The following is a 22,010-nucleotide window of genomic DNA, read 5'->3' on the forward strand; positions in this document are numbered from 1 at the left end:
TGTTGGAATTGAATGGAGCTTGTTGTTGTTGTTGATAAAAGTTGGGGGGAACTGTAAATTTTTGAACGACTAATAATACAAGCCTGCGTTGTGCCGTGGGTGTAAAACGTGCAGGCATAAGTGTTCCAAAATTTTGGAGATTAAAAAGAGTGGGGGGGCTTTGACTTTGAAGTAAAAAAAATGTAACAAAACAATAACCAGGCGATTTAATTGAGTTTACTGTTATTGTTCGGGGCACCTAAAAATCTGGGGGTCTACAGTTTTTTTCTTTGGGGGAAGGAGGCCAGTAAAAGTAAACAATAAAGCTCACGTAAGCACACAGTAAGTCATATAAGCAAATATTTGCGGTCATGTTGCAATAAAGCCGGCTATTAATAACGGCGCGCTAACGTTTCTTTGGCGCCCATGAATACATGAGCGCGTGGTTCATCATGGTGATGAATGAAAAGAAAACTTCGCCAACGTCGTGTTTTCATTGGAATCAACCGTGTTTGCGTTTTAGCAGTCTTGTGTCTGCAGCTGCGTATAGCAACATGTTTTCTTTACTTTTTCTTTCTTTTTTTTTTTTTTTTTTTTTTTTTACATAAACGCATCAGCCGCGACTGACGGCGATAGACGTCCAATCCGTTTCGACCGGAAGAGGTCTCTCGCATTCAAGATGGATTTCACGTCTTGATGAGTTAACACAAATTATGGATCATTGACATTATCTGTTTTGGAAATTAAGTACATAACTGCACATATAGGGTGCCCCCCCCCCCCCCCCCCGAAAAAAATGTATACACCCTTTTGCAGCTGATAACATGAAATATTCACACTGTAACTGCATTTTCTTACTTTGAGAATGAATTTCCCTTTAGTCTGGCTGCCATCATCTACAAAAAAAGACAATTTGTTTACCAACTGTTTAAGAGTGTATACATTTTTTTGGGGACACCCTTATTTTATCATTCTTTTGTATTACTTCAAAATGGCTCCAGTCTTAAGTTTATTATTGACCAATTAATATAGTAGTTTATTTTATAGTTGATTTTTATTGTATTAATATATTCTTCATTTTATAATTTTTAAAACCATAAAAGTTTTATTTATGTTTCCGCCGTTTTATCTCATTTCAATCATGTATTTCTAGCGCTTTTTATTTACTTTTGCTTTGACCACTTTTATGTTTTTGATTTTTTTCACGTATTTATGGACTGTTATTTTAATTTGAACTTCATTCCAGATCATGTTGTGCTGTCCGTTTTTTCTTTGATTTGTATTATTTATGTATTTCTTAGTGTTATATATATTTTTAATCGATTGTTGATGGTCTTTATTCGTTTAATTTTTTTTCTCGCATTATTCATTGCCATTATTTGTTTGTTTTGATACAATTCATTTTTTTTAAATTCAGTGTTTTCTATTCATTTTCTATTGATTGTACACCGTCATCGTAATTTCCTTTTAAAATTTTATGAAAAATAAAAAATATTGTATCATTTAATATTGGAAACGGCTCATTTGTCCACTGTTTTTTCTTCTTCCTCCAGTCAAAACGAATCTATCCAGCCAATGATTTAATTTTAAACCTTTCACGTTTTATTGTGGATCATCCTGTGTAACAATGTAATGGTGGTAAAGAATCAGCACCACGAATATTTATTCACATTACTTACCGTATACTTTTGATGACTCGGGTGACGAACTCTCAGTTGCCATGGCAACCCGCCTCCGAGCATTGGAGGCGGAGCTTCCATCGACAGTGTCAATTTTACTAGTACGCTGTCCAATTAACTTCACTTTATGCAGTATTGTTAACTCGTCAGACTGATTTATAACCACCAAAACGGCTTTAGTGGACCAACTACAGTCGGTAAGATACTATATCTGAGGATAAAAAAAAGAGGAAGGGAAAAAAAGCCAAGTCTATCTTACGTGCGTACAACTTGGCTGTTTTAGCTAACTGCGCACCCCATTGAAAAATATCACTTGTTTAATTTAAAAAAAAAAAAATAAAAAATAAAAAGTAATTACTTTAAAAAATACCGTTCATGTAAAGATGTAAAAGGCCGTAAACGCCAATAGTTTTGGTAAAATCCTCAAGTACGAGACAGGTGAGGTCTGTTTTTATATTTTTCTATTTGTAAAATGGCGATTTGTGCAAAATGTCAGCGCGAGCCTCACCTGTTTACAGCATTTTAATTCCTTCATTTCCCTCGAGGTGAATATTGGATAAAAGTGTATGTATTATATGATTTATCGTCTGTCCATCGTCGATTTTTGTCTATGTGACGTCACGCTGTCGTCGCCGCAATACTCGCTATACTCGTTACATCATGTAATACAAAGTAGTTTATGCTTTTATTTTCTGTTGTGTGCACAAGATTATAAATCACTCGTTGGCTGCCATTTTCTCTGTCACTTTAGAACATTTAAGATTCTAAAGTAACAATTGAAATATTTTATATAGTAATATTCATTCATTCAGTTTATGTGCAGTTTATCCTCACGAGGGTCGCGGGGTGCTGGAGCCCACCATAGGCGGAGATTCAGGAGGAAGGCAGGGGGGTTAGGCCCCCTGGTGGCCGAAAGATTTCATTGCATGTAATTGACTTTCTTAAAGGGGAAGTTCAGAATTTTTTTTACATCTTCGAGTTAGTGGGGGTTTTAATTAGTCAGTAGAGTTGGTTTCAAAAAATTCCGTGCAGTTTGTTAATTATTTCTTAATTTCAGGGCTCTGAAGTGGCTAAGCTAACACGAGTCAAAAGTGCCTGCTTAGCATACGAATAAGAAACAACATATGCACGCATGAGAATCACCGATAACCCATGCAATCAATAGTGTTGACTATGTTTTCAGGATAAAGTTACTAAAACTTACCGTTGCATGTCAGTAATTGTAGTATGAACAGTAACATTTGTCATCCAGCAGCTCTGCAGGGAACAGGCTGTCTAGGCAAGCAGATTGGAGTGAAATCAGTTTTTTTTTCGCCATTTTTTTTTTTTTTTCTTTTTTTGGTGGTAACGAAAGGGACAGCACACAAATTAGACAAAAGTCCTGTTCATTCAAATAAAAAAGAGCTACTGATGTCCTTTTTTTCTTGTAGGCAAAGCACTGATATAATTTGTGTCAATGACTCATTTATTTTCTTTAAACCAACTAAACAGCAAAATTGAGGAAGATACAAACTGCTATGAAACGGTCTTCTTTATCAAACAGTTGTTCATAAATACAATCCAAATCCAACTTCAAAGCACACTCTCTTGTATGACAAGTTACAGTTTGAATGGGAGTTTGTGTTAAAAGAAGACTGTTATATGAATAGGGGAGACAACTTTACTATCTAACAATAACTCAGGTGCTAATATGCTTCTCCAAAACACAATACAAATAAACACTTCAGACACCGATTAGCATAATCACTAACTACCTTAGTGCTCCGTGCTAAGTAGTAATGTTTCGTCAACAAAGAATACAAACAATACAATTGGCTTCTTTTACTTATCTCTGACAGAGGCACACTGGGACTAACAACAGAAAAGATCATCTAACTCTCGATACTTAGTAATATTATTGATTCAGCAACCCAAATTGAGTGTAGCAGTGAACTCTCTCTCTAATGCTCTAATCCTGGTGCGCGCACAGCCTCACATTACTCACAAACAAGTACCCAAATTTAACTGCTTATAGCTGCCGGCAAAAAGTGATTATCAAATTTGTTGGCAGCTAATTAATAGATTTTAATCGATTTAATCGATTTGTTGTTGCGGCCTTAGTTTTAGACAAATTTATAAATAGAATAGAATACAATACAATACAATACAATAAAAAGCCTTCATTGTAAAGACTACAACTAGATTTAAATCTTCGCCATAACATGCACCATAATAGAGCTAAAACGAATACTCGAGCAACTCGAGTAACTCGAGTTTAAAAACTGATCCGAGTAATTTTATTCATCCCCAAGGAATCGTTTAATTTTGCCAGCTCTAAGCATCACGTTTTGCCCGGACTACTTTTAATGCGGGACAACGCGCTGACGTCACGTGCATAGAGGAAGAAGCAATAAAAATGTTTTTAAAACTTACTGCAGCCGACAGCCGCTACAAACTACGCCGACGTTGCTAAAAACTATGCCCGCATGATGCTAGTGTGGTAGCAAGTAGTGTCCGATGCGTCTCATAGATATCGCATGCATTTAGGACTAGATGCGAAATGACAGACTCGGCCGCGTCTGGGCAGCGTTAGTAAACAGCCGCCATTTTAAGCAGTAGACTTCTCAGCGCTAATAAATATAATGTTACTGTTACTCGCTCACGTATCGTTAACCCTTCGGAGGGCTAGGTTTCTATTAATTATGACCACTGTCGATGCGTGGCTAACGTGTCTTACATACAGGCTTTATTTAATCTGTAAAACCACAGCGTTATAGAATGATGAGGGTGTTCAATTAAAACATAATAAAGCTAACTGTCAGTTTTAGCTCAGTAGTCATTGCTGAATAAAACACCCTAATGTGCTCCAATACAGCAGGTATCACACATTTATTTTGAACACTGCAAAAACTCAAAATCCTATCCGTACTTAACAGTTTAGACTAACTTAAAACTTAACTAGAACTTAAAAATAGCTTGACACAAATGGAAATTCAATTGAAACGTGGGAAAAACACAAAGCTTTCAAGTGATGTGTGTTATCAAGCGTAATTACATTTTTAGGTAAGAAATGGTTTTTTTTTTATAAGATCAAGAAGTTTTTTGAGTGAAAGCAGTGAATTTTTTTTTCTAGTCACATCTTGAGATGCAATTGTTGGCTGTTTTCAACAATGTACATCAAAAATAAAGATTGATTGACTGAAAATGGTTCAATATTGGATTAAATGTCTTTTTTTTCTCATGTAAATTTATAATTGCTCTTTACTTAAAAAAAAAAAAAAAAGTTTTATCCGTTTGCTCGATTAATAGATATAGTTTTCAGTCGATTACTCGATTACTAAAATATTCGAAAGTTACACCATATAGAACAAAAGTACAAGGCTAAAAACAACAACAACAAATAAACAGAAATTACAAGTTACAGTTACACAAATTGGGAATAAAGTGAATAAGTGACTAACAGCAAATGGTGATGTAGTGGTAAAATCACAGTGCGTTTATGACAATTTACAGTAGTCAGACTAGGAGGCAGATGGCTGACTTGATATGATAGTGATATGATGACAGTTTGTGCATGACTATAGTTTTCATGACTATATAAGACATAGTTTAGCTTAGCTTCATGAGAATCACCCAGTGGGTTAGTTAGTCAGCAATGAGTTAATGTGTATTTCTGTTCTTGTGGTGAATTTCCCCAGATTAATAAAGTGTCTATGTATCCATCTGTGATTGACAGTACAGCAGGAGGCCAGAATTAGGGCGAGCTAGATCGTCAGGGCACAGATGGAGAAACTCAGGGAAGAGTTTGAGCAGATCGTAGGCGAGCTGGAGTGGCAGGATGTCGCCGCCACGCTGCAGGAGTTGTGCTCCAACGTCATGTCCGACCCTACCCCTACTACTTCTCCTCATCTTCCCAGCCAAAACCCTTCCTCAAACCCCAATCTGTCGCCCGTATTCGGGTTGTCGCTGGACGTCCGCCCTCAGCCAGCTCGCTTGCCGGCGCGGCTTCCATTTATCCCGCCCGCCCAGTTAGTGGCGCTTCCCAGTATGAGATACGGGCCACAGTTCAATCCGTACATTATGCAGCCCTTTTACCTCAGCCGCCAGCCAGGGGGTCCTTTCCGTCACCAGGTAAGGAGTAGGGAGGATCAACACCCCACCCAAAAAAAAAAAAAAAATCAGGCAGCAGAACTCTTCTCCGACATCTTGATGTGAAATTCTAAATATCTCTAAATTAGGTTCCTTTTTCATATTCAGTTCTAAGTTCTATTGATCAGGGGAGTCAAACATTTTGGTTCGCAGGCCCCATTATGACAATTAGAGTTGTCTGATAATGATTTTTTTAACCGATAGCCGATATCCCGGTATTGTCCAAATCCGAAAATCTAATACTGATATAAAACCGAAGCCGATATATGTGGTCGTGCACTTAACATGTTATTGCAAAATGTATTGTGATCCCCCACTCGATGCTTTAGTAATGATAAATTTAACAACGTCAAGGTTTTCCAAATAGACATTCTGGGAAAGTTAAGAGAACAACTTCCGACTACAATTTTAGAAAATAAATGTACAATATGAATAATATAAATTGAAATGAATCATTCACAATTTAATCATGCTTACAGTAGTTACCCAAAAAAGCCAGTAGGGGGTGACAAAGCATTACAAATACAGGCAGCTAACCAGAAGGCATGCCAATGCAATGACTATTCCCAAAAAGATTAGTTTTCTTGGCCAGAGAGAATATGCAATGTTGCTTTAGCATTTAAAGTTATGTGCCGAGTGATCATCTTACACTAAATGTAACTCGTAGCATTAGCATAGCATTCTCGTTAACATTAGGTTAATGCCAATGGCGAGTGCCCTCATAAAACTCTTGAACAACTTTTTTTTACATCCAGTCCATGGCATCCAGGTGGCTAAAATGAATTGAAAATAATTTACTGTTTTCCTGTTGTTTGTGTATAACCGTCAAGTTGGCGTTGCCCTTGTAGACGCTACAATATGTGCTCGTATGTAAATGCTCATTGGAAATAGTAGTTGGAAACCTTTTTCAATTTATTTTTGTGAATTTTTTTTTTTTTTTGTAAACGTCGACTAAAACTAGGTGAAATTAGTCTTGAGTTTTCTTCAACAAAAACTAGACGAAGACAAATATCTTTTGAGATGACTGAAATATGACTAAGACTAATAAGTAGGGCTGTCAAAGTTTTTGCGTTAACGGGCGGTAATTATTTTTTTAAATTAATCATGTTAAAATATTTGACGCATTTAACGCACATGCCCCGCTCAAACAGAATAAAATTAACTTGTGTTTTTTGGTGTTTTGTCGCCGTCTGCTGGCGCTTGGGTGCGACTGATTTTATGGGTTTCAGCACCATGAGCATTGTGTAATTATTGATATCAACAATGACGAGCTACTAGTTTATTTTTGAATGAAAATTTTACAAATTTTATTAAAACGAAAACATTAAGAGGGGGTTTAATATGAAATTTCTATAACTTGTACTAACATTTATCTTTTAAGAACTACAAGTCTTTCTATCCATGGATGGCTTTAACAGAATGTTAATAATGTTAATGCCATCTTGTTGATTTATTGTTAGAATAAACAAATACAGTACTTATGTACAGTATGTTGAATGTATATATCCGTCTTGTGTCTTATCTTTCCATTCCAACAATAATTGGAAAAGTATGGAATATTTTATAGATGGCTTGAATTGCGATTAATTTTGATTAAAAATTGTAATCGTTTGACAGCCCTACTAATAAGTATTAACGTCCAAAAGACGACAAAAATTAAAAGGGCTTCCACGAACAACACTGAGGCGAATGAATGAATGTGACTGCAGACACAAAACTGGACCAAGTGCAGTTGTAGTCTCCGGTTGTACAGCGCCAATGTAAAAATAAAAGCATGTGATCTTGTATAGTTTGAATGAGCTACAACGTACCTGTCAGGCAGAACAACCTTGCACCCCGGATTGGGCCGGCTAGCACGTTTGACACCCCTGCTACGGATCATCGTCACAATTTCCCCCGATAAGCTGTATTTCTATTGTGGAAATTGCACAATGGAGGTCAGGGAATAAATATAAATGGGCAGTTTCCTTATTATTAGTGGTGTGACCATATATTGATCCTGTTTTTATGGTTTACCATTAATTATTAAGACACGCTCTTTTCCCCACACAGTTTTTACCGTGCCAGGTGCCAGCACATGTCGTCCAAAGTCAGGGAGCCTTTACCTTCACAAGTGCTCCAGCGCAGCAGGTACACACACACACACACGCACAATGTTCATTTGTTGGTGTTGAGTTACACTTCTACACTATTCATCAGTAAAATTAGAATAGGACTGAGTATGGGAAACGTACACATTCTTTGGAGTGGCTAAAGCATGTGGCGGAAAACACAGACAAGACTGAAAAAGCAGTTTCTGCTCTTGCACTCCTCTTTAAAAGAAACTGCTGTATTTTAAGCCAAAACAACTGTTGTGTTTGATAGAACAATATTTCTATATGCTGCTATAGCAGATTCATGGCGCATTAAGCCCCTGAACTCTTTTTAAGTTGTCCGTTTTACCCTGAAAACCCCCGTTTACAGACGTCACACAACCGCTTTTGTTTCAACCCAGCCACAAAATGAAGGTAATTAATTATATTCATTATTCAAAATGTCTGTCGTTTTTAGCTTAGAATCATTAATTGATGTCTCATATTTCGTTTAAAAAAAAATGACTTTAAAAAATTATTCACTCACATATTTTAAACTTTTAAACAAATGATGTCATAATGAAAAAAAATGGCGTCTGTAAAAAAGTCATGTATCTCTACCGCATAACTATCTCTTAATTGTATTTTTTTGTTACTGTCGCGTTTTCTCCGATATGTTAGACAATAAATAATCAATCCAAAACAAAGAAAAATTGGGGAAAAAAAAAAAAAAAAAAGTTTAAAAGAGTGAATATATGAAAAAGAAAATCTCAACCACTCCTTGATGTCTGCAATTTCTGCATCACGACCCTTGTTATGTTACCATGTTTCACCCATAAAATCCCAAGAAAATCTAGCTGTGGGCATTCACAGCTGTGTCCTGACACTCAATGATACATGCTACATGGAGTTTTTGGATCAAAACAAGGTAAGTACGCGATAATATCTCATTGAAGTCATGGTGTCTGTAATTCTGCTCTCGCATGCTCTCACCTCCAGATAGGGTTTTGCTGTTTAAAAACTTTTTTTTTTTTTTTTTTAATGCCCTCCTGTTCAAAAACTTTCTTTTTGTCTGTAAAAAAGTCACGGATATCTACCTCATAACCATCGCTTAATTGTATTTTTTTTTTGCTTCTGTTGCATTTTCACCGATATATTAGATGATAAATAATCGATCCAAACAAAGAAAAATCGGGGAAAAAAAAAGGTTCAAAAGGGTAAATATACGGGGGAAAAAATCTCGACCACTCCTTGATGTCTGCGATTTCTGCATTGCGACCCTTGTTATATTACCATGTTTCACCCATAAAATCCCCCAAAATTCCAGCTGTGGCCATTCACAGCTGTGTCTTGACACTCAGTGATGCATGCTACATGAAGTTATTGGACCCAAAAGAGGTAATTACGTGATAATCTTTCATTAAAATCATGGCGTCTCACCTCCAGATAGGGTTTTGCTGTTTAAAAAACATTAAAAAAAAAAAAAAGCACTCCTGTTCAGAATTTTTCTTCCCCCAGAAAATAGAGATTTCAAGCTTTCCAATGATGTATCACACATGCATATCGGACAATTTTGAAATTTGGCCAAATTAGGGGTCTCAGAGCGGAAGTTCAAGTCACCTGAGTGTTTTCCGCCATATCTAAGATGTTTTTTTTTTCTTTTGACAAATACAAATATAAAGAGAGAGATACTTGCAAAAGACACCCTAAGGCCACATGGAAAAGTTTGAACTCCTTTGGTGCCATTGATAGCGTTTAGACCAAGAGAGTCCAACTCTTTTTCTCTAAATTGAAATCCTTACACTTTTACTTGTTCAATAGAGGATCGGAATCAGGTATAAAAAAAAAAATCATAATAAAAATCTGGGTTTTATTTTTTCGTATCAACTCATTGGCTCCTGCGAAAGGGTTTCTCTTTCTTCCAGGTCACCTCAGGAACTCCTTCAAAGTATGCTTTTTACTAAAAATATGTTTAAAAAGGCACAGACTGACTGACACCTGGTGGATATTTTTTGTGTCTGCAGAAAAAAAATCTGCCTGTGGTGCCGCTGCCTGAAGGTGCCACTCTGCGCGCTGTCGGAATGCTGTGAGTTTATCAGACACACAAGCTGTGTCACAATTCAGGGTAGCACTCTGTCAAGTGTTAGGGATGGCCCTGATAATCGGGCTCGGTTACATCATTTTCAGAGGAATAGAATCGGGTAAAAAGGGTTGTTAAAATAGAAAAACCTTGGAAATACATGAAAAATGCAACAACAACAAAAACTGCACTCAAAGGCAAAAAACCTGAGAAAACTGCAACAACAACAACAAAAAAAGAAATATGCCAATTTTGAAAAGTGTTGGGAAAAAATGGCATAGCTGCAAAAACCTGCACGTAACACAAAAACGACAAAGACAATTTTTTGGGCAAAAAACTGCAAACCCTCTCACCGAAGGTCGTAGGTTTGGTCTCAACACTGATAGGGAAGATGCAAAATGCAATGCAAAATAAATCTGTATTGACTTATACCAGCTTTCATGTTTATTGGTTCAGGTGATACACTGTTCGATTCAAACCTTTGTTTTAAAAAAAACACGAAAGAAACATTTTTGAAAACTTCCAGAATATATGTCTGGATTTTGTTATCAAATTTAAATATTTGAACACAAATTATATTAAAATACACACGAAATTCAAACTTGTTAATTATCAATTAATTAACTACAATGGGGTAATCCTGAGTTCACTACATTTCTTACAGTTTGATTAACGTCAACAAAAGAAAACATACAGGAGAATATTTCTCTCAACCCAGCTTCCTCCTTGAATTCGAGAAATTCACAAAGATGAATGTTATGCTAACTCTGATACATATCGGACTTTCAGTAGCAAAATTAGGGGTGTGTTCCCCACCTCCACAACATTGACGTCTTTTTACATGACTCACAGTGGCTGCTGCTGCTGCTGCTGGTGATAAAAAAAGACTTCTAATATCCCGTGTCGTCAAAGGGGGCGGAGGAGCGGCATGTTGTATTTTTGTTGGGCTGTGTGTGTGTGTCAGGCTTGTGTGTGGGGGGAGGGGGGAGGCAAGTCATTAGCTAGTCAAACGTGCGTGTAAGGGTCAATGTAAGTCTGAACATAATGAAAGTACATTACTGTAATTCACTTTAAAATAGTGGGGTAAATTCTATCCTTACAACACATGGGAAGACAATCTGAATGACCTGTATAAATGATGCCATTTTATAATGCAAATAAGGCTGCTTAAAAGTTGGTGGGGACAAATTGAGCATCCTGAAAAGTTGGTAATGTCCCTACCGTCCCAATGCAAACCTACGCCCTTGCTCTGACCCCCTAAAAAAAAAAAAAAAAATCCTGGAAAAAATGCACTAGAAAAATAGAAAATGACAGAAATTGACAAATTAGTTTATATTTTAGTTCTCGTCAAGCTCATTGGCTGCCATTGACGATGCTAGAAGTCCAATTCATTTTGACTGGGAGCATCATTGGCTTTTCCCAGCCAACAAGTATTGGAGGTCCAGCACCATCACTGGCAGCCAATAAGCTAACACTGCCCTAAAATGAATAGCAGCTTACAGAAAATCTAAAGGAAGTTAGCCATGGCATCTCCACACAATTTCTCCAGAAATTGCATCTTCTAGTTCTTTAAATAATTTGATTCATGTAAAACAAAAAACTGAAATTCTAGTTTCCGACATGGATGTCAACATGTAAGGTTTTGACCCTTCAGCTAATGTAGAGGCACTGTTTAAGTGACTAGCTCCATCTAGTGTTGAAGCTGTGAATTGCAACAGAATGTCAGCTGAACTCAAGCTTCTTGCGTTTCATAATTTCCTGCGGTCCAATACAAACTGGGCAGCGGGCCGCCATTGTAGTTCGGACACCCCTGCTCTAATTAGATAAAAACTTGACATTAATTGATGAAGGAGAGAATGGTGGGGAAACAGATAGAAACTTGCATCGCCAGTACAAGATATTGACTTGATCTTTTCATCGTAGCAACGGGGAAGTGTTATACGCGGCAGTGGACGCCTCTCAGGCCGCACCTCCTCCTCTTCCTGCCGCATCCTTCACGTAAGTAACAATAAGACAAGTAGTGCTGTCACATTAATCTGCTAATCATCAAGTAATTAATTGGCTACTATTTTGTATGACAATTAATTACCTGGTCTTTCCTTTGGAAAGATCAGGTAGTGAGATTCTACAACTTTAGCCTCCCTATATGTTATTCTGTTTTTTTTTTTGAATGGGAATCCTTCGGTGCGCTGCACAGCCCGAACCGTTTGACCGATCGGCACCATTCAAGTACCGACACGTCCGGAATTTTTGCGCGACGCAGGGACTTTTTCAAAAGTCCCCAAAAATTTTCCGTTTGCCCGTAAACGGCAATTTTCTGGAAAAAAAAGCAATGCGCGCGGAAGTAAACATAAGAGGAAGCGGAGTTTATTCAACATGGCTAGCGCAAGACAGACTGTTGTCAATGACTCGTGTCGATGTGTTTTTGGTCATTTAAAACTGATTTTACCGTGGATTGGAAAATATTCTCGACTCTCCTGTTCACCATCTGTGTTGTTGTGGAGACAACTTTAGACGCAGCAGTGACGCTCGTTAAGAACACGTCACGCAAATAAACGAATCTGATTTGTCGATTGATTTTGTACCTGCTCGAGAGGCCGTTAATGGGCTGGGTCCCAGACCTTTCTCTCAGTGTTTGAAAAATACAGAGAGATTAGTCTGGCCGTGCCAGGCAAGTAGTTAACCCTTTAAGTACCCCAAAAAAACTATCTAAAAAGTCCAAAAGAATTGTATTTTGTATGGTGATAGAGGATACACTGCCCTCTGGTGGCAGCATTGGGTCTGGCTGGACTGTCTCCTTACGACTGAGGAGCAGACAATCGTCTGACATGGATAAAGGACAGCTGCGCTCTGGTTTGGACGTTTGAACAATTGTTTTGTGTCAAGTGTTTTATTGTTAAAATGCGTGTCGTTTTGAACATAAGTGTACATCTGCATGTTACAGCTATACAAATTGTAAAAAGTGAAGGTCCTAAAAGGTTTCAGTTCAAAAGTACAATTGCCTTGTTTGTCTGTAAAGCTGAAAACCTTCACGTTTAGTAAGGACATAACACGTCATATTAATAAAGTAAAGTAAAAAATAACAAAGTATACATAACAAAGTATTGAGATTAACTTTTGCTTTTGACCAAATACTTATTTTCCACCATGATTTGCAAATAAATTCTTTAAAAATCAAACAATGTGATTTTCAGTTTTTTTTTCCTTCCACGTTCTGTCTCTCATGGTTGAGGTTTACCCATGTTGACAATTACAGGTCTATCTAATATTTTCGAGTGGGAGAACTTGCACATTAGTGGTTGACTAAATACTTATTTATATATAAATACTGTACATAGAAAACACATCCCCACTCACAGAATTTTCCGGTTACGAAACTACTTCCAGGACTAATTAATTTAGTAAGTAGAGGTACCACGGTAATGGCATGATTTTTAGTAAATATAAGGCAATTAATCGAATTGCAAAATAAAAGCAATGATGAATGGACTATCAAAGTCCTGGTTTGTGGCAGTCCTTCTTTTAATGCCCTCTTTTTCTTCTCCAAGTGCTAAAAGGACATGCAAACGGCGACGCAAGCTTCCCGGAGTCAAAAAGCCGCCCAACGCTTTCATGTGCTTCCTTAGGGAGCAACGCCTTGCCATGAAGAGCCAATTGGAGAATATGGACAGTGCGGCTGTCAACAAGTTGCTAGCACAGTTGGTGAGTTTCAACCCTTTCTAGAACGTTGCTCACTATAGTGGACAGCTATTCAAAAGTTACGACTGCTATAGAGCATGTGACAATTTTTGGTCGTCTAAAAAAAAAATCTCGTTATTGACACTTAAAGCTACTCTAGATAACTTTTCAACCTTTATAAAATATTTTCATAACATTTGTGATAAAATGTTGACTGACAACTAGTTGAATGACACCTCTTTCTGGGTCTGTATTGCTTTCACCAGCACTAATTAACTTTGACGAGGGTGGCAGGAACCCTGCCACACAAAAAATTTACAAATGTTCTGACTGCTTTACGGCATACGTCACATCCCCCTTTCCCCATTCATTGTAAAGACGGTGGATATTAGATGCGAACGCTTCTGCGTGAATTCTGCAGAGATGGCAGAGTAAAAAGGGAGACAAAAAAGTTTTGTCCGAGGAGGAAAAAAAAGGGAGGCTACCAGGATACTCAAGAACAAACATTGGTCTGGCTTTCATTTGCTGGCATGAAGCGCTACATAATGTACGTAATAGCTAATGTAGCTATATTAGCCGTACCGTACATATTACGTTATGTTTTATATGGTCTTTAATCTCGGAATATTTTTTCTTTTATTCTCGTAATAGTACTATTAGTGCTGCTCGCGTAATTCAATTAGCAAAATGCTTCAAATCAAATTTTGTTGCTTCGAGGATTCGCTTGATTAGAGTGGCATTGTACTGTTTTGTTTTGAAAGAGTTTGCATTTGGTTATATTGATTTGGGTGACTACACTCCCCTCTATTGGCAACAGTGTATATGACATAAACCGTTTAACATGGCTGAATCCAGCTGCTTCCTGTTAAGACAGAGATAAGGTAGGTTTTTGTTTGAGCTAATATAGTATTTTTAATGTATTCGTAATTTAGTTTACAGGTATATTTAGTAGGGCTGTCAAAATTATCGCGTTAACGCGCGGTAATTAATTTTTTAAATTAATCACGTTAAAATATTTGACGCAATTAACGCACATTTCCCGCTCAAACAGTATTCTGCCTTTTGGTAAGTTTTACAGCAAGGCTTTTTGTGCTGTGTAACAGCGAACTCTTGTGGTCGCTTTGCGACATGGTTTATTGCTTTCTTGCCAGTTCAATATGGCTGCACGACGTCTCGGGCTGACGCCTACGTTGTAATGTTGTGCTTATATGATCCTTGGACAAGATTTTTCCGTAAGTATGGTTGTTGTAAAGATTGTACATATTATGTTAGTAAGCGAAATGTTATATTTTTTGTATGAGACGCTTTTTGTTTATGTTTAGTGAACCTGTATAGCGTGCTAAGCTAACGTTGTTGCTAATGCAATGCTTGTGTACTTTTTTTTGTAGTTTCACTACGGTCTAAAGAGGACAGTGGTTTGAGGCCATTTTATTAATAAATCAGATGAAAAAGGAAGAAATCTGATTATTAAGGCGTCGTTCACTAGCTGTCTAGCTTTGGAAAAAGTAGACGCTTCGGAGTGAGGACAGCATAGACAGATTTAAATGACAGTAGAGTGAAATGCCTACTACAGTCCTTATGTACCGTATGTTGAATGTATATATCCATCTTGTGTCTTATCTTTCCATTCCAACAAATTATTTTACAGAATATATATATAATTTACAGAAAAATATGGCATATTTTATAGATGGTTTGAATTGCGATTAATTGCGATTAATTACGATTAATTAATTTTTAAGCTGTAATTAACTCGATTAAAAATTTTAATCGTTTGACAGCCCTAATATTCAGCAGTTTTTTTGTGGGAATATAAGTTTGAGTGCTTTGTTAGGAGCATTACAAAAAAAATTAGCATTTTGTAGCATTTAAGATATCGGAGTTTCCGATGTAAGTTAGCCAGTTGTTTTATTGCTGCAGTTAGATTCTCATGTATTTATTTTTTAAACCACTTGAGGCTAAGCTCAGGTCTTCTAAAGTGCCTTCCGAGCTAGCCTTTGTTTTACATCTGCTAAAATGTATTCTGCTAATCCGTTTACTCGATTATCTGAACTAACTAGTTGATAGATTAATCAATCACTAAAATAATCGATAGCTGCAGTCCTATTTACGACTATAAAGTCATACTACTACGACTTTTTTTGCGTAATATTTCGACTTCAATCGCCAGGAGCCGGCGACCACAGCGACACGTGCGTAAGGCATCAAAACAACGTGAACCTCGGACTGCCGCGAAAGACGTGATGAATTTCAACGTAATGTTTTGGCAGTGGACGTCGCTAAACAAAGAGCAGCAGGCTAAATACTACGAGCAGGCCTTCGTGGAGAAGAAGCTGCATGAGCAGATGTCCTCCGAAGCATCCAGCGGCGACCAAGACAAAAGCCAAGAAAAAAGCCAAGTGCGTCAACGTTCTTGTTAAAAGGTGGTCCGGCGTATCAGTTGTCTTATGCGCCTGGCTTTTTGTGTGTTTGTGTGCAGGGCCCCAAGAATAAGAGGCAGCGCGTCAGCACAAGTAAGCTCATTTAGAACTGGATTTGAACCTTGTCCTAACCATAGGCGGAGTTTGACTTATGGGGCAGCGGGGCACAACATGTTGATGACCCCGAAACACAGTGTCAGCGATAAAATTAACTTACAGGAATATCTATAATAGTAAGTTGACAATGAGTGTTTTTTTGTTTCCCATCATTCTTGAGGGGAATTCCAAATCAGGCTGCTTAGGTAATACTTTACGCCAAGACCGTCCATTTAATATGGTACGCCCGCCGGTGTCATGCCAATGTAGTTATCCCAGTCAATAATTGTATCCCCTGGGCGGAGCCATATGGAGGTAAATTTATTATTCAATCAAAAAAAATTTGCTTCAATCAAAATACGTATTTTCAACCAAAAATAAAGTCGCTTCAATCAAAAAAAAAAAAAAAAAAAGGTCTTTGAATGCAAAAATTAATTTGAAACTCAAAAAAATGCATGCGAAAGCTATTTTTCTTTGATTTTTTTTTTTTTTTTTTTTTTCTTGATTGAAGTCTGTTTTTTTTTTTTTATTGAAATAATGTTGATTTGTGTATGGGCCACATTTTGGCTAGGACATTTTTGTGATTATTCAAACAAAAAAATAAGTTGCTTAAAAAAATTTATTAATTTTCAAAAAGAAAAATCACTTCAGTCAACAAATGAAAAATTATAAATGATGGTAAAAGTTTTTGAATGCGAAAAAATATTTGAAATTGAAAAATTTGCGTTTGAACACTTAATTTTTCATCGAAAAAGTTTTCTTTGATTGAAGCAATCCTTTTTGTGTTTGGGCCATAGTATGGGTTGGACATGTGTGTCTAAATCATTTAATCCCCCAAAAGTTGCTTCAATCAAAAAAAATATTTTCAATCAAAGAAAAAAAATCATTTGAAAAATATGTTTGTTTGTTTTTTGGGTGAAATTTATATGCAAAGCAAATGACCGTCTAAGTTGCTAGTCACATGATCAGTTCGAAAAATAATTTTGACCCATTATAAAAATATATATTTTTTGTTCATTTCATTCATTTTTGTTGCAGTTGTATTGCTTTACAACTTTTAAATATATATAGGAAAGTCAATTACATGCAATGACACTTTTCGGCCACCAGGGGGCCTGAACACTCCCCTCCCCCTAAAATCCGCTTATGGTCCTAACATGTTAATGCTGGAGACCAGTTTTATTCGGCACTAGTAGTTTTTTTTGTTTTTAGTGTTTTGAGTTGATTGCAGTGTGTCCCCAATAAATCGACTAAACCAGGGGTGTCCAAACTTTTTGCAAAGGTGGCCAGATTTGGCTCGGTAAAAATGTGGGGGGCCGACCTTGGCTGACGTCCTTTACGTAGAACAATATATTTAAGCAAAAATTAGCAAGCCATTCAATGTGTCACATTTGCTTTATCATTTTTTTAATGAATAATTTCAACAATCTCGCAACTAGCCTTTGAGGCATTCTCTTTCGACTCTCGGGCTCTTGCAAAATACTACTGCTGTAAAATTAAACTAGCTCCAAGTTGCTTCAATTTCTCGCTGCGTATCTTCGCTCTAATCTTGTCGTACATGTGAGCGTGTCTTGTTTGGTAATATCACCTCATTGAAATCTTTAAAAACAGCGACTGTCTCTTTGCAAATGAGGCAAGACAAAGTTGTTGCGTATTTTAGTGAAGAAATGGTCTAATTTCCATCTATCCTTGAAGCGTCGGCCGTCACAGTCAACTTTTTTTTTGTTGATTGTCACCATTTTAGAAAATTGGAAGTAGAGGGTCACATGGAGTAATGTTGCTTAGCCCTTAAATACCTGCACCATGAAGCAATTATCAGAGAATCCCAAAATTTGAAAAATAAGGTCCTAATGAAACCTTTTTTCAAATTTATGAAAAGAAAAGTCAAAATGAGTATGTGTAACAAGCACTCTAATGTCTATGCTAAATCATGTTTTTTCTCATGGAACCTGCAGATGCATGTGTTGACTTGCATTCATGATTTATATATTTATTTATTTTTCAAAAAGAAATGTCAAAATTCTAAATTAGTCTGAAAATCATGAAATTTTAGGTGTATCAAATGTGATACATTTGGCAATTAAGGGTTAAAGTGCTGCTGCCTTTTAGTGGGTAAATGAGGAGCAGCATTTCGTGTGTAAGCTACTTCATATGCTGGTTGCAGTACTGCTGACCAATTTATTAAGCCTGTGTGCGGGCCAGATGTTATTGATTTTATGACAGAGGCTGGGGGCCGGATGAAATTTGACCAAGGGCCGCATTTGGCCCCCGGGCCGGACTTTGGACATGTCTGGACTAAACCATTATTAACTCACTGGCTGCCACTGAGGGGAATAGACATTCAATCGTTTTTGATTGGGCTGCCGACCCTCACATTGACAGCAATAGACGCCGATGTATAAACGGTATTTGACTTCAGCGTCAGATCTTCAGCATTCTCACGCAATTTCCATGGAAATGATCTTCTCCAGTACTTTCTGACACTTGTTTTTTGTTTTGCAGCAGCCCAACACAATGCCAATGCCTGGAACGCCGCCGATGACGGACTCTCCTCGTCCTCCCCCGCATCCCCTTCGTCGTCCTCCTCACCCTCGCCTTCCTCCTCTTCCTCCACCACCTCCTCCGTGTCTTCTGCGTCATCATCTTCCCTCTCTTCGTTAGCGGACGCAACAGCCGAGGGCGGCGACACCGCCGTCTCTCCGTCCGCCATGCCGCGTCCCCCCGACAAATGTCCCAACTCGGGCGACGAGTCCGACATCGACGGCATGGACGCACAGCTGCTGCACCTGCTCGGGTGCTGTTAAGAACAAAATGTTCTTTTTATGAAAACATAAATAAAGTGGATGTAAATAGTGTATTTTTCCTTTTCCTCTTTTCGCGAACCCCTCAATGCCTATTGTACCAAATTAGGAACGTACCAGACGGGTGTTGGAAGTCACTCACAACAGGGGGTGCTGAGGATCTTATTTTGTTTTTACCATCCAAAAACGGCCGTTTCAGTCCAAATTTTTCATTCTTGCGCTTTTTCTCCTTTCAATGCGTACACAATGGCAGTACACACGTATGATAGATAGTTTACATACTACTACTAGGCTACTACAAAGACAGCGTTCTATTTCACCTACAGTGCGTGTTGGAGTTTTTGTATTGGAAATAAACACGCCTGTGTATTATAATGCAGATATCCGCAGCTAGATGGCGCAATGACACACAAATACATTTGAAAGGTAAAAGGTCCAATAAGCCTTGGTTTAACACCCACTTTTCACGACACTCAAATAAATTGCACACGAATATCCAACTGCGCTCTGCATGGCGGCAGCTCGACAGCAACAACAATAATACAATAATATGGCTATAATGCAAGCTATTTGGAGTTCTCCCCGGTCTAAATCTGCAGCCAACTATTCTTCGCTGGGCATGATTATAAACTAAAATAATCATCTTCATTTTCGCCCTCAAATTGAATTCTAAAAAATTTTGTCGTTTTTGTACAGAAAAAAAAAATCGTTAATTTGTTTTTGCGCCATGTTAACATCTTCTATTAAGTTTTCCACTGCAGTAGTACCTTATCCAACGTGAACTCGTAGCAAGCAAGGTGTCAGGTGGAGACCATGTCGTTAACGTAAAAAAAAAAAAAAAATGATTTCAACATATATATATATTTAATCCTTAAAGTTAAATAAGCTATTGTTTCAATATGTTTGATTTATTGATTTATTTTTAACAAAAAAAAAAAAAAAAGTTTTATTTATTGATTTATTTTTGACAACAACAAGAATACCACTTTTTTTAAACACTTTTTTTCTCCCAACACCAGGGGGTGCTGCAGCACCCCACTTCCCGCGCCTCTGGCACGAGATCAAAGCCGCCTCAATGCTTAAACACGGATTTAAAAAAATATTATTTCTTATTTAACTATTATTTGTGTTTTGTGTATTTATTTTCATTAACTTTCTCAACTTGTTGTACTATCTACTTGAAAGCAAAACAAAAAGTGCAAGCAAAAGTGACTTCCTGTTACTTTGGTGTAAAGGCATACCGCACGAAACAAGATACTTTTGCTCATTGATATTCATGATGTTAGCAATTGTTGCTAGGCGGGTCAAGCTCGCGTTTGTCCCTAATGCTAAATGCATTGAAATAGTGTACAAACGAGATGTTTACTGAGCTAAACCTACAAATTCTGTCCAAAAATTATGTCCCTGGTGCCAAATTCATTGGTAAAGATGTGGAAGAACATACAAATGTTCAGTTAAAGAGATGGCTTGAGTGTCGAGGGCTGAAAAAGACGGGAAAAAGAGCCGACCTGATCCAGAGGTAGCTTTTTTATCGACACATTTTCCTTGTGTGCATTGCCTTACCCCACTGACAAGGACATTCTCCTGTTTCAAAAATCTATCCTTTACCACCATATGCCCTGTCTTTCTTATATATTATATCCTCTGGTTGTCTTACGTCTCTGACCGTTCTTGGGGGTAATCTACATTGCTATTTTTTTGTAACGATCACAAATTCTACTCAGTGACAGCCAATGAACACTTTTAATTTTTCAATAATAACAAATCTTAATTCTATAATTTATTTACACTTCCCCCTTACTAAAGTCATTTTTTTACAACAGTAAAGGTAGCAACAGTGGCAGTCAGATACCATTTTAATTTTTTTCAGGTCATTGTCAGAAGCAGCATGACAAAACACCACGCTAAAAAATAAGTAAAAATATCAAAATGGCTTACCTCTTTGTTCTATGTAGGACCATGGCCCCCAACAAAATGTTTACTGCATATGAAATGTGAATGGCTTCACCTTGCTGGCGTTAAACTGGTCTTTTGGACGTCTGCGCAAGTTGATACATTCTTCACATTTTTTCCTCCGAGTTTTTGGCTTCTGGAAACGTATGAAGAAAACATATGTCGTGATGTCTAGTCGTTTCTACAAGTTCCGTAGCAGCAGCGTTTGATCGTCATGTTCTTTTTGAAAGATAACCGGCAGAAAACAAGCAGTAATAACATGGATTCTATGCGAGGGCGTGTCCATGTTGACCCACTTCCGGGTTACAATGGCGATATCACGTTCTAAAAATAGCATTCGTGCGGTACGCTATTCCACTTCATTTCCTGTTGATATTTGATCACTTCTTTTTGATTTAGGTGCATATCTGGCCCAGATATGCACCACTTTACTTCCTGTTGTTTTGAGGTAATTCCAGTTAACATTTTTTTTCAAGGAAACTAGAGTAATGGAAAGTATTATTTGCTGACGTTAAACGTCAGTTCGGTAGGTGGCGGCAATACGCCCTAATTTTGATTTAAAGAAAAAAAAAAAAAAAAAAAAAAACCAGCAAAAGTAGATACCAAATCGACACAATTTTTGGAGTAGAACCGTACGCGGCCTTTAGAGGGCGCCAAAGCCCAACAGATGGAACTTTCACATGGCCGGAGTTCTCTGTTCAGCCTAAATTTGCATTGCTGTTGTTTTGACAGATTGTTCACAGCTGCCCTGCTGTCCGCAGGTGAGTTGAATTCATAGCTTTAAAGTTTTTAAGATGACATTTCTGCGTCGAATGATCAAAATGTTCAATTGAAGATGACATCTTCAACAAAGACTGCACTCTGTGAAAATTGAAAATCAATGCGGAGGTTCAGTTTGTTCGGTTCCCGTGGCCTAACCGGAATTTGTTCAAAAACTACAGCTTGTTTTCATTAAAAAAAAAAAAAAAAAAAAAAATGGCATCAATTCTCCAAAAATGATTGCAAGTTGTTGATTTTTGTTTTTAATTTTACAAATTGGTTTGGGTTTAATTAAAAAAGGCTTGAGCGGTTAAAATCGAAGATTCCGAACAAAATGGTGCCACCCTTGCAAAAACGGGTCAATC

The 22,010-nt window shown here is 37.4% G+C and overlaps 1 protein-coding gene and 1 long non-coding RNA gene across 6 annotated transcripts in view; both read left to right on the forward strand.

The window, feature by feature from the left end:
* Positions 1 to 1,424: 1,424 nt before the first annotated feature.
* Positions 1,425 to 18,981, forward strand: LOC130905276 (transcription factor 7-like 1). Of its 4 annotated transcripts, none has more exons than XM_057818485.1 (9): positions 1,425 to 1,855; positions 5,374 to 5,768; positions 7,839 to 7,916; positions 9,883 to 9,944; positions 11,862 to 11,936; positions 13,565 to 13,640; positions 15,887 to 16,015; positions 16,096 to 16,129; positions 18,635 to 18,981. In XM_057818485.1, the coding sequence occupies exons 2-9, from the start codon at positions 5,421 to 5,423 to the stop codon at positions 18,934 to 18,936; spliced, it is 1,104 nt and encodes a 367-aa protein (XP_057674468.1). In that variant the 5' UTR covers positions 1,425 to 1,855; positions 5,374 to 5,420; the 3' UTR covers positions 18,937 to 18,981. The 4 variants fall into 4 exon arrangements, with proteins under 4 accessions (XP_057674468.1, XP_057674466.1, XP_057674465.1 ...); XM_057818483.1 differs by having other exon boundaries at positions 1,427 to 1,855; positions 5,379 to 5,768; positions 13,487 to 13,640; XM_057818482.1 differs by having other exon boundaries at positions 1,429 to 1,855; positions 13,487 to 13,640.
* A 2,559-nt stretch (positions 18,982 to 21,540) lies between these two features.
* LOC130905264 (uncharacterized) overlaps positions 21,541 to 22,010 on the forward strand; it is an 83,226-nt gene continuing 82,756 nt past the window's right edge. For both annotated transcript variants that reach the window (XR_009061076.1, XR_009061075.1), the window contains exon 1: positions 21,541 to 21,647. This is a non-coding gene — a long non-coding RNA (uncharacterized LOC130905264). The remainder of the gene's footprint in view (positions 21,648 to 22,010) is intronic.

Source organism: Corythoichthys intestinalis, chromosome 17 (genome assembly GCF_030265065.1).
Source record: "Corythoichthys intestinalis isolate RoL2023-P3 chromosome 17, ASM3026506v1, whole genome shotgun sequence".
Taxonomy (NCBI): domain Eukaryota; kingdom Metazoa; phylum Chordata; class Actinopteri; order Syngnathiformes; family Syngnathidae; genus Corythoichthys; species Corythoichthys intestinalis.

Bases quoted from the DNA above. Each gene is read 5' to 3' on its own strand.
- LOC130905276 (XM_057818483.1), top strand. From the start codon at position 5,421: ATGGAGAAACTCAGGGAAGAGTTTGAGCAGATCGTAGGCGAGCTGGAG. The intron at 13,641-15,886 runs GTGAGTTTCAAC...ATGTTTTGGCAG, and splicing joins ACAAGTTGCTAGCACAGTTG to TGGACGTCGCTAAACAAAGA. The intron at 16,016-16,095 runs GTGCGTCAACGT...GTTTGTGTGCAG, and splicing joins AAAGCCAAGAAAAAAGCCAA to GGCCCCAAGAATAAGAGGCA.